The sequence below is a fragment of the Carcharhinus amblyrhynchos genome, chromosome 34 (genome assembly GCF_965287045.1).
Source record: "Carcharhinus amblyrhynchos chromosome 34, sCarAmb.v2.hapA, whole genome shotgun sequence".
NCBI classification, from domain to species: Eukaryota; Metazoa; Chordata; class Chondrichthyes; order Carcharhiniformes; family Carcharhinidae; genus Carcharhinus; species Carcharhinus amblyrhynchos.
In genome coordinates, this window is record NC_137357.1 from 5097957 (window position 1) to 5110709 (window position 12753).

The 12753-nt window shown below is 47.8% G+C and overlaps 1 protein-coding gene across 1 annotated transcript in view; it reads left to right on the plus strand.

Moving 5' to 3' along the window:
• Positions 1-11452, plus strand: part of LOC145361436 (metal transporter CNNM4-like) — a 35349-nt gene extending 23897 nt beyond the window's left edge. The window contains exons 6-7 of the mRNA XM_080217233.1: positions 5110-5267; positions 7135-11452. Coding sequence (XP_080073359.1) covers positions 5110-5267; positions 7135-7335 — 359 coding nt within the window. The 3' untranslated portion in view covers positions 7336-11452. The remainder of the gene's footprint in view (positions 1-5109; positions 5268-7134) is intronic.
• Positions 11453-12753: the final 1301 nt, after the last annotated feature.

Sequence of the window (12753 nt, forward strand, 5' to 3'; positions counted from 1 at the left end):
CTCAAATGACCTCTGATCCGCCCATGCAACCTTCTCACCCCTCCTGCGGGCCTCTCTGAGGCCCTTGATTGCATTGTGCTCTTGCAAATCTATTGCCATCTTCCCCGGAATCTCTTCCAGTCAGATTTCCGCTTCTGTCAACAGCACGTCAAAGAGTCACCAATAACACCCTGTGTGACTGTCGCCAAGATAAACATTCCCTCCATATCCTCCCCTACCTGCTGCAGCCTGTGACAGCTGCCCTTACGTGCCTGCAGCCTGTGACAGGTTTGATCACACCATCCTCCTTGGCTGTCATCCAGCTAACTGGAATTGTTCCCACCTGGTTCCATTCATAGCTATCCGATTCTAACCAGAGAAACTCCATCAGTTAGCTTCTCTTGCCACTGCCGCACGGTTAACTGTAGGTGCCCTTTCCCATCGATAGAATCTACCATTGTCCCCCTTGTATTTCTCTCCTATGATGACAGCATCTGAACATAAGAAATAGGAGCAGGAGTAGGCCATCTAGCCCCTCGAGCCTGCCCCACCATTCAATAAGATCATGGCTGATCTGTCGTGGCTCAGTTCCACATTCCCACCCTCTCCCCATAACCCTTAATCCCCTTGCCTATCAAAAACCTATCAACCCGTGTCTTAAAAATATTTAGCGAGGCAGCCTCCACCACTTCAACGGGCAGAGAATTCCAGAGATTCACCACCCTTTGAGTGAAGAAGTTCCTCCTCAACTCCGTTCTAAACCGCCCCCCCCCCCTTTATCCTGAGGCTGTGCCCTCTAGTCCTACTGTCCTTTCTGAGCGGGAAGAGCCTCTCCACCTCTATCCTATCCACCCCATTCAACATCTTATACGTCTCAATAAGATCTCCCCTCATTCTTCTAAACTCTAACGAGTACAAGCTGAGTTTATTCAGCCTCTCCTCATAGTTCAACCCCCTCAACTCTGGTATCAGCCTAGTAAACCTCCTCTGCACTCCCTCAAAGGCCAAAATATCCTTGCGCAAGTTCGGCGACCAAAACTGCACACACTACTCCAGCTGCGGCCTCACCAGTGCCCTGTACAGCTGCAGCACCAATTTTCAACTGTACCACCCCAGACCTGTCCCAAAATTGTTCCGTTTGTCTGTGTTCAGTCCTGGAAGATCCAGGACAGAGAAGACCAGTAGGGAACAGGGGTAGGTCTGTTCCCTAGTCCCAGTGATTTCTCCACCCTCCCCCCTCCCCATCCTCCCTGCTGGGAACAGGCAGACTCCACTTGCTGCTGGAACCTGAATGCCATTCTGTGATCAAGTCTTGATGTTTGGGCCCTAGACCAGAACCCAAATTTCATTAGGACGCCAGATTCGACCCCAACAGCTTTTTTATTTTGGTATAAACGTGAACCATAAGACATAGGAGCAGAATTAGATCAGTCGGCCCATCGAGCATGCTCTGCCGTTCAATCATGGCTGATATTTTTCTCATCCCCATTCTCCTGCCTTTTCCCCATAACCCCGATCCCCTTATTAACCAATGACAGAGATGGATTTGTCCATGACCCAGCCTCCACAGTCTTCTGCAACAAAGTGTTCCACAGATTCACCACTGTCTGGCTGAAGAAATTCCTCCCTCTGTCTTAAAGAATTGTCCCTTTAGTTTCAGGTTGTGCCATCTGGTTCTAGTTTTTCAAACTTATGGAAACATCCTCTCCATATCCATTCTATCCAGGCCTCGTAGTATCTTGTAAGTTTGAATAAGGTCCTCCCTCATCCTTCTAACCTCCAACGAGTACAGACCCAGGGTCCTCAACTGTTCCTCGTATGACAAGCTCTTCATTCCAGGGATCATTTTGTGAACCTCCTCTGGACCCTTTCCAAGGCCAGCACATCCTTCCTTAGATATGGGGCCCAAAACTGCTCACAATACTCCAAATGGGATCTGACCAGAGCCTTATACAGCCTCAGAAGTACATCCCTGCTCTTGTATTCTGGCACTCTCGACATAATGCTGACATTGCATTTGCCTTCCTAACTGCTGACTGAACCTGCACGTTAACCGTAAGAAAATCTTGAACAATGACCCCCAAGTCCTTTTGTGTTTCTGATTTCCTCAGCATTTTTCCATTTAGAAAATAGTCTATGCCTCTCTTCTTCCTTCCAAAGTGCATAACCTCACACTTTTTCACATTGTATTCCATCTGCCACTTTGCCCACTCTCTGAACCTGTCCAAGTCCTTCTGCAGCCCCCCGCTTCCTCAACATTACCTGTCCCTTTATGTATCTTTGTATCATCTGCAAACTTCCTCCAAATCATTCCTTCCAAGAATGATTCCACTGACAAACTGGAGATCTTTTATTGTAAAACTAACTTTATTTAATTACACAGTTCAAATGTAACTTTAACAATGAAGCAGCTTAACCATTAAGAGCTTTAATTTCTAACTTACTCCGTTTCAAATAAGCAGCATCTCTTTTGCGGATTTACAAAATCGCTTTAAATACAGTTAGTACCCATTAATATACTTGCTACAATCAGTGTTATCAGTCTTGAAGCTTTTGGAGAGAATGAGTTCAGCACAGCTTGTGGAACTCTGTCTTCAGACAAACCCCAGCCAGAACTGACAAGTTGTTTTCTGTTGCGACAGACCTAGCCCCACCCATTAAACATATCATGTGACTGTGCCTACCTGTATTCACGTTCCATTCCTTTAATCAAAAACCCAGGGGACCTTTTCCTTTTGTAAACAGAAGTCCATTAGCTCTATCTTGGTAAACACCACACAGCTAAAGTGAGTAATTTTCTGCTCTCCTAGCATCTGAGCTAAATATATTCGAAACACAGCCTGCAGAATAGAACTGTAAACAGTCTGTAAATACTGCAAATAAATCTGTAAACAGTCCCCTTAAACATAAAAAAAAAATCTATAGCAATTGCACACTTTCGTCACACAATGCTCAATAACCTGCTTTTTATCTTTATTCTTTAATACTTTTGGTTAAAAAAATCAATCTTGGATTTAAGTTGAACAATTGATCGAGTATCAAATACTATCTGCAGTCGAGAGTTCTAAGTTTTTAATCATCCTCTGAGCGTGGAAGTGATTTCACTGTTGAAGGGCCTGTCTGTTGTTGGTCCTTGTCTCCCCAACCAATCTGATCCCCTCAATATCTCAAAACTTTGATCAAATCACTCCTTGTCGATCTAAATTTTGGGGATTCTAATCTATCTTGTATAATACCTCCTTATCAATTGAGCCTCGGAGTGCCAGTGTCATTCTGGTAGAATTATAGAAATCAAAGAAACCATACAGTGCAGAAGGAGGCCATTCAGCTCGTTGAGCCTGCACTACCCACAAGCCAGGTACTATCCCCATAACCCCACATATTTACCCTGCTAATCCCTCTAACCTACGCATTCTGGGACACTAAGGGTCAATTTAGTGTGGCTAATCCACCTAACCGACACATCTTTGGAGTGGGGGAGGAAACCAGAGCACCCAGAAGAAACCCATGTGGGCACAGGAAGAACGTGCAAACTCCACACTGACAGTGACCCAAGGCTGAAATCGAACCTGGGTCTCTGGTGCTGTGAGGCAGCAGTGCTAACCACTGTGCTGCCCCTACCTGGGTTGCACTAGCTCCAAGGTCCAATATATCATTCCTGAAGTGCGGTGCTCAAAATAGCTGTCAGCAACTTCAGCAAGTTGCTGATTGTGAGAGGAGAGATCTGTTGCTGAAGCTTTTCGTCTTGCCCTCATCAGGACCAGTGCATGAATATCAAATTGCAAACAATGGGCAGCAGCCCTGAGTGCACGAACAACCAGTTTAAAAATGATCTGTTGAACAAGCAACATGACTCGTTTACACTTGCTAGAAGTGAAATGTGTTCATGTGTGCAGGGCACATAAGCAAAAGGAATGTTTTAAAGCTTTGCCCTTTTTATAAATTACCTATAAGCATGGGGAGCCCAGAGTTGTCTACTGCTTTTGCTATGGCAACATGTCAGCCAATCAGAGTGGACTCGCCCACCGGTCAGCAAGTTTCTCCTCCCGTTGTGATCATTGAAATTTGAAATTTGGCATTCATGCATTTGTCCAGATGAGTGCAAAGTGAAAAGCTTCGAAAACATGTCACTCCAACAAAATTAGGAATGAAGGTTCTTCCCCCCAGCCAGTTCAGCCATTGCTTAGTCCTCTCTTCCTGAGCATTGGCGTCGCAAGTCTATGCTTCGAGTCAAACTATCAAATTTGTGCTCAGTTTTGTTTCTTTTGCAGTGGGGAGAAGGTCAAAATGCCTTTGCTGACCTTTAACAGAGCACGTGGAATGTCACCAACCAGCAGTGAGTGAGGCTGCTCTTTCATTGGGATGCGATTCCCAAATATCCTGGGTTTAAAAAAAAATGACTGTTTGTTTGTTTGTTTGTTTGAAATTGGCTAAGATTTGGCGTCTTTGCCACAAACCAGTGGCCTTGATGGTGGAACCCCCCCCCCCGCCCGCCCTCCCTCCCCAAGACCCCAGATGAATGTTGGCCTTAGTTCCTCACGTTTGCATCCATTAATGAAGAATATATTATTGGTTTTCCTGGCTAACTGTACGTCTTTATGTCACTAAATCTTTCGGAATGATTTTGTTGATGTTTTTAAACTATGAATTCCGATTGCTTTATGTCTCCGACATAATTCCACCTTAATGCGGTCTTAGTGCTCGATCGCAAGGGATTCTATTGTTCAGGGAGCCATCAGGGTTAGACAGAGAAAGGAAAGGACAGAAACTCTGACTTGTGATTGCGGTGAGATGCCCAGAGTGGTGAGAAGTGCTGACGCCCCAGGAAGGGCACAGTCTGTGGTTTGGGTTGGTGATGGTTTGAGGCATGAGAACTCTATTGATAACCCACTTCTGCTGCAGATGGCAGTGTCCTTGGTCCGCGCTCTGTGCCGATTGCCACTGCTTTGCATGCAGCATACGATGTGAATCCCGTGCATGCCTGTTGATTGCCTCTCCTTGCCCCTCCGCCAAGCTGATAGTCTGCACTGATTTGTTCTCCTGGTTGCAGACCTTCCCAATTGTAGCTCATCCTGCTCACCGTCGTGGGTACTGATCCTTCTGGTCATTGTGTTTTTTTCCTCTCTCCAGAGACCCGTCCGTCCTCTCGTAACAGTGAGATAAGCCGCTCAACGTCGCTGCAGAATACCGAACGCACGGAGTCTGTGCAGTCTGTGGTCTTGCCCGCCTCCAGCCCCTACATTCCTGATTTCTCTGTCAGGGCACTTACTGACCTGCAGTACGTCAAGGTAAGAGTTCAAAGGCTCGCACTTCATCACTGTCAAGGAGGCCATTCAGCCCATTATGCCTGTGCCAGTTTGATTGGCGTGTCGCATTCTCCAAGGCTTCGACGTCCTTCCTAAAGTGCGCAGTGCCGAGAATGTGTCTCAAACTCCCGCCCTTAACTACCGCGCTGTACTTCTGGTTATTTCGACCAGTTTTTCGTGAGCCTGTCACCTTTATGAATATAAAATATTAACCTAACCTGGGGAGGCGATGGCCTAGTGGTATAATTGTGAGACTATTATTCCAGAAACTCAGCTCATGTTCTGGGGACCGGGGTTCGAATCCCAGTATGGCAGATGATGGAATTTGAATTCAATTAAAAAAATCTGACATTAAGAATCTACTGATGACCAGGTTACCATTGTCCATTGTCGGAAAAGTCTATCTAGTTCACTAATGTCCTTTAGGGAAGGAAATCTGCCATCCTTACCTGGTTTGGCCAACGTGTGACTCCAGATCCATAGCAATGTGGTTGACTCTCAGCTGCACTCGGGCAACCAGGGACGGGCAATAAATGCTGGCCCAGCCAGCGATACCTATGCCCCACAAATTAATTTTTCTAAAAAATTGTCCATTTACATTCAGCCAAGTCTCCCCCATCCCTTCCCTCAGTGACTAATCTGTCCGTGCTGTTACCTTACCCTGAGCTCGGCAGTGGCCATCTCCAGCAAGGCAGAATCGAACCATTTCCCCATAACATTCCGTTACCATCACCGAGTCCTCCACCATCAATGTCCTGTGGGGGTGGGATGAAGAAACCTAACTGGTTCAGGCTGCAGTCGATGAACAAGGCCAGGAATTCAGCGGCTGGCAATTCCTGCCTGTCCACCATCTATGAGTCAGGAGTGTGATGGAATATTCCCCACTTGCCTGGATGAGTGCAGCTCCAACAATACTCCAGAAACTCGACACCATCCAGGACAAAGCAGCCCCGCTTGATCGCTACCCCATCCACAAACATTCACTGCTTCCACCACTGATGCACGGTTTAAGAAGGTGGCTTGCCAGCGTCTCCTGGAGGGCAGTTGGAGATGGGCAGCACGTGCTGGCTTCTCTGTGAACCGGGGATTGAGGCTGCAACACTGCTTAACAACGCCTTGTGGCACTGCTGTTCAACTCTTGGCTTCTGAGCTCAGTAGCTCCCTCCACTGGGTGTTGGGTAGGATTGCTCCACTTCCCAAGTGGGGACTGAATATTGGCTGTAAAGGACTTTTAAGTGGACTGTGGTCATGAGAGATGCTGTGAAAATGGTGAGAATACTCGGCTGATGTGGCAGCATCTGTGCAACTCCAGATTTTCACGCAATCCCTGCAATGTGGAAGGGGGCTGCCATTTGGCCCATCAAGTCTGCACCGACCACAATCCATCCAGGCCCTATTCCTGCAACCTCTCATACTTAGACTACTAGTCCCCTGAACAATAAGGGGCAATCTAGCATGGGCAATCCACCTAACCTGCACATCTTTCGACACTAAGGGGCAATTTAGCATGGCCAATCCCCCGAACTAACCTACACATCTTTGGAGTGTAGGAGGAAACCGGAGCACTCGGAGGAAACCCACGCAAACAGTCACCGAGGGCCAGAATTGAACCTGGGTCCTTGGCGCTGTGAGGCAGCAGTGCTAACCACTAATCAGTGCCGCCCTTGTGGAGAGAAACAGTTACCGTTGCGTGACTTGACATCAGGAATGGCACACATTCGTCAGCCTGACGCCCTAACAGTTTCGCTGCCAGATCTCTGCTGTGTTCGCACACCTTCTCCCACCCGGCTAATGGGGGGATTCTCCGTGGCGCACCCCTTAACGCATTTTCCTATTTGTATCCAAATAGGTCACGCGGCAGCAATACCAGAACGGATTGCTGGCTTCGAGATTGGACAGCAACCCCCAGTCCCCCGAGAACCCCCACACCAGGATCGACATGTCTGCGGTGGATAAGCCAGACACGATAGCGGACGAGACCACAAACCTCTTGAACGAGCAGAACTCTTTGAACCATAAACCCAACCACACTTTGGAGAACAGTATATGACCCTACTTGAGATGCGTGGTACTCTGGAGGGGTGGCCTCTGCTCCTGGGCATTGAAAGCGGTTTGCGCAAACAAACTCCGTGCAATTTTTTATAGTGGTGTGTTTGTGTGTGCGCGTGTGTGGGGATGAAAGGAACAGGACGACATGCAGCAACTTGGGCCTCTGTGCGTGTGTGCAAAGGGGGAGAACACTGCATGGATGTCTACTGGCTGGTACAGCTGGGGGTGAGGACAGCCATGGAAGCTGAACGGACTCCAGGCGAGACCTCCATCACCTTGGACACAGCGCCCATGGCCATTTGCTGAAGACTGGAAACCACGTGCGAGTTTGGGCAGCTTCAGACGGGTGTGTGATGCTGTCAAGCACTGAAGCTCCCAACCAGAGTCGACCGAAATAAAAACCCACCCTGTGCTGGCTGCTGTTTTCCACAATCACTTATCCTATCACCACCTCCTTCCCATTCCACCCCACACTTTTGTTTCCCTCTGCCTCTCCCCCTCTCTTCCTTCCCACGTCCATCTCCCTGCCTCTCCCTCCTGTTCCCCACCTCTCCCTGCCGTCTGTCACCTCTCCCATCCCCCTCTCTCTCTCCAAGTCCCCCCACCTCTCTCTCTCTCTCTCTCTCTGTCTCCCTCCTGTGCTCCCCAGTCCCCCCCCTCACTCTCTGTCCTCCTCCGCCTCTCCTTTCCGTTTCTCCTCACCTCCACCTCCGCCTCTCTTGCTTTCTCGCTCTCCAGTACCCCTGGCCAGTCTCTCTCTCTCTCTCTCTCTCTCTCTCCCTCCCGTCCGCTCTGCCTCTCTCCCTCCTTCACATCACCCTGTTTTCTCCCTCAGCCCCCGTATCTGGTGGCGGTTGAGTGGCAGCACTCGCGCTGGTGTTTAAGGACTTGGGAGACGTTTTAGTTCTTTGCCAAAGTCATTGAAGTTTTTCTTGGTTTTGTTTTGGTGGGTGGAGGTGTTATTGTTGTAGCGAGGAAGAAGTAGGGAAGCAGATTAAATATTCCTACAAATAGACAGCAGTAAAATGGCCACCTTTCATTCCTCGCACATCTGGTCCAAACCAATTCCTGTATCTGGGGTCTCCAGGCTGAAGAATTGGATGATTGAAGTGTTAACCAAATGCTGTATTCTCAGTAGCAATTGAAGTGAAGCCATGGAGGTGTCACTAACCAACCCTGTGCTTTGGTGACCCACATGCTCTTACCCATGTCCATGTCTCCAGAAAGCTTTCAGCCTCCACCCCCCCCACCCCAACAGTGGACCACTTTCACTGTAACCTCATCCCCTTGACCTCTAGTCCAGGCCAAGAGGCAGAGATGTCATCTACCGATTGGACGAGTGCCCAACTTTCTGTTGTAGAATGAATGAAGGTGCTTCGCTGAGCAAATGCAGCAGGAGTGGCTGTGCGTGCATATCCGCGTCAGAGGCAGGTCAGTGCTTCCACTGAAAAGCCTTCCTTTGAGCAGGTCGCTGAATCTTCAGTGATATTTTCAGTGAAGAAGGGGTGTTGTGAATGAAGTGGGGAGTACAAACTGGGCTGGTGTCTTCGATTCAGGCTTTGCTTTGAGTGAATGTGATCTCGGAACAAAGCTAATTTTCAAGGCATATCTTATCCACATGTTGCTGAGTGATTGCGTGTCCAAATACAAACTGTTGGGTGAAGCTTCCAGGACCGGAGATGGCCACTGACTGTGCGTGAGTCTGCAAGGTGTGAAATTCCACAGTGTGGGCAACACGGTGGTTAGCACTGCTGCCTCACGGCGCCAGTGACCTGGGTTCAATTCTGGCCTCGGGTCACTGTCTGTGTGGAGTTTGCACGTTCTTCCTGTGTCTGTGTGGGTTTCCGCCAGGTGCTCTGGTTTCCTCCCACAGTCCAAAGATGCGTGGGTTAGGTGGATTGGCCGTGCTAAATTGACCCAACTGTCAGGGAAATTAACAAGGTAAAAATGTGGGGTTACAGGGATAGGGCCTGGGTGGGATTGTGGTCAGTGCAGACTCGATGGGCTGAATGGCCTCCTTCTGCACTGTAGGGATTCTATGATTCTTTGGGGCTGGCTGCTTATTGAACAGATGCATGTCTAAACCTGGGTAAGGGGGATTGATTGGACAAACACGTGGGTCACCACTCCAATGCCAGTCGACAGTTCTCGTGCCCTGCGATCTGTGACTGAGAGGATTTACAGGCGTGTCTGTCAGCGTGTTCTCCTGAATGATTTGCAATGTAATAATTTACTGTTGGTTTATTTATATTATGTTTTTAATGTCGGTTCTTGTCTTCCAACTGGGAACATTTGCACTCCAGGCAGACTTCCCTGATGAATCATTTTTTTCTCTTGCTAGTTGATTTTGAGTTGCTTTGGCGTCGGGCTGCAAGATGCTGCTTTCAGGTGCGATGCGCTTCAGAAGCTGTCAAATTTCTTGCCAAGTCCTTCCCGCAAATTGGACAAACTCCTCCAGCTGTTTAAAATTGCGAGCGAGGCGGGTTGCCCAGGGATTCTTGTGAGGTCCCTTGCCCGCACTGGTGCGATCACGGGCTCAAACCTGATCGCTGATTCCAGTCAGGAAGGCTCTGTGCTCGGCTCTCCTCAGGACACAGTGTCCCCTGATGTGGGCGAGCAGGCACTGAAGAGGGTTAACCCACCAGGAATGCCCGCTTGCTGCACAAAGATAAATTAGATGTGACCCCTTTGGGGGGGCCCCCTCCCCTTCGTGTGGCGTGACCAATTACCCATCAAATGTATTTGTATTTCCATTCACTCGTCTCCTTACACACCCGAGTTCCACAAAGGTCTTCCCTCTTTCCACCTACTGGTGATATTAAAAATAGCTTTAAGTTTTATTCTTCTCCCCCTGGGGAAGACGTTCTTGAATAAAGTGCGCACTAAGTAATGGCAATCGTTTTTCAGAGTATAGATTTTAGAATTTTTTAAAATTTAAATCTAAATATATTAAAATGAGATTTTTTTTGGGCGGGCAATTATAATATTTCCACTTCGATGTGGAGATGCCGGCATTGGACTGGGGTGGGCACGGTAAGTCGTCTCTCAATACCAGGTTGAAATCACCAACTTTCGGAGCGCAGCCCCTTCCTCAGGTGGAGTGGCCACTCCACCTGAGGAAGGGGCAGCACTCTGAAAACTCACGATTTCAAATAAATTATTGGACTTTAACCTGGTGTTGTGAGACTTTGTACTATCTCAATTTTGACAGCCATTTGCGTCAAGGGGAGGGTGGGATCCTTGTAACTTCGGCCTCTTGTCGACACGTACACAAACTCAACTGATGAGAGTACAGGAGGTGACCTGTATATATTTTATGTGTGTATGTGTGTTTGTGTGTGTTTTTAAATGGCTTTATTTCATATGGAGCTGAACACTAGCAATAATTAGAAAGCAAATTAAGAGGCGTTCTAGAACGCTGTGACATTCCCATTCCCATTTCCTCCTGCGTGTGTGTGTGTGTGTGTGTGTGATATTCCTCTGGTTCCGCACCTTCCGGAGATATCTGAATTAGGAGACCTGATTTAAGATGGACAGCTGGTTCTCTATATAGATCGTATTTATTTTGCAATGAGATGTTATTTGTATATTTTTGTGATTTTTTTTTCTCTCTTTTGCCCCTGACTTCCATGCACAGTTTGCATTAAGTCCTTTGATTTTCAAACCAAACACTTGAAACTTTGTCTGTGTGTGTATGTGTGTTGCTCCATTTTTGTACCAATTCCTGGTCTCTAGGGTGTGCACTTTCCTGACATTTTATTGATGGGGGTCAGTCAAAGCCGAGCGTGTTCCTCTCTTGTGACTGGTTCATTGCGGACTCTCTTTTTTGCCAATGGAAGCTGAATTTCTGATTTTTTTTTTATATCTGTGACCAGCAAAGAGGGTATTCCTTTTCTCTCTTTCTCGACTTCCAAAACAGATGTGTCAAACTTCTCGATCTGATTATTTTTCTGTAACGTATTAGCAAGTTTTTGTAAGTGGGGAGAGCCAATCTTCCTTCTCCTCGTGGTGCATGCGGTCGCCACGTAGGAGAAACTTGTGTACTGAGATTTCTTCTGAATTGGGGGGGGGAGGGGGAATGTATTATATTTCTCTATTAAAACAAAAATTAATCTTTGTATCTTTCTGATTGTTTTTGCATCTCAAACATGGGTGGGATTGTGGTCAGTGTAGATTTGATGGGCCAAATGGCCTCCTGCACTGGAGGGATTCTTTGAGGTTTCTGTGTGGAGAAGGGGGTGTTGCTTTACAACATTCTTGATAGTATACTGATGGACTATCCCTTCTTTCTTGGAACAAAAGCATGGAGGCGATGGCCCAGTGGTATTATTGCTGAACTCCAGAGCCACAGTGATGTGGTTGACTCTCAACTGGCCTCGGGCAACTCGGGACAGGCAATAAATGCTGGACTGCCAGCGGCACCCGTGTCCCACAAATGAATTTAAAAAAGGATGCTCACCTTGAATGACTTGTTGTCCCACCAGCCAATATATTCCAGAGCTGTGTAAATCTCTGCAAATGTAGACTGCGCCCCCCCACCCCCAATCAACATCTCGGCTGTTCCCCTGTTAAAACTGGGGTTGGTTCTCCTCCCAAATCTGATGCAAAATCTACCAATGCAATGTTCTCCTACATGCCTTTATAGACCTCTAACACATCACCGCACAAGAGGTTATTACAGAAGGTCAGGGGTCATGGAGTTGGGGTAGGGTGTTAGTGTGGATAGGGGATTGACTGTCAAATAGGAGGCAGAGAGTGGGGGTCAATGGGGGCTATTCAGATTGGCAGTTGGTGACTAGTGGAGTGCCCCAGGGGTCGGTGCTGGGGCCTCAGCTATTTACCATTTATATAGATGATCTGGAGGAGGGAACCGAGTGTATGGTGTCAAAATTTGCTGATGACACCAAGATTGGTGGAACGGCAAATTGTGCGGAGGGTGTGGAAAGTCTGCAGAAGGATCTAGATAGGCTGGGCGAATGGGCCAGGAAATGGCAAATGGAATTTAATGTTAGCAAGTGTGAAGTTGTCCACTTTGGTAGGAATAATGGTGGGAAGGACTATTACTTACACGGTGAAAAACTGCAGCAGGCGACAGTGCAGAGGGACCTCGGGGTCCTTGTGCATGAGTCGCAAAAACCCAGCCTGCAGGTGCAGCAGGTGGTCAGGAAGGCAAATGGGATGCTGGCCTTCATAGCGAGGGGGATTGAACATAAAAGTAGGGAGGTCTTGCTGCAACTGTACAGGGCACTGGTGAGGACGCAGCTGGAGTACTGTGTGCAGTTTTGGTCGCCGCACTTAGGCAAGGATATTTTGGCCTTGGAGGGAGTGTAGAGGAGGTTTACTAGACTGATACCGGAGTTGAGGGGGTTGAGCTATGAGGAGAGGCTGAATAAACTAGGCTTGTACTCGTTAGAGTTTA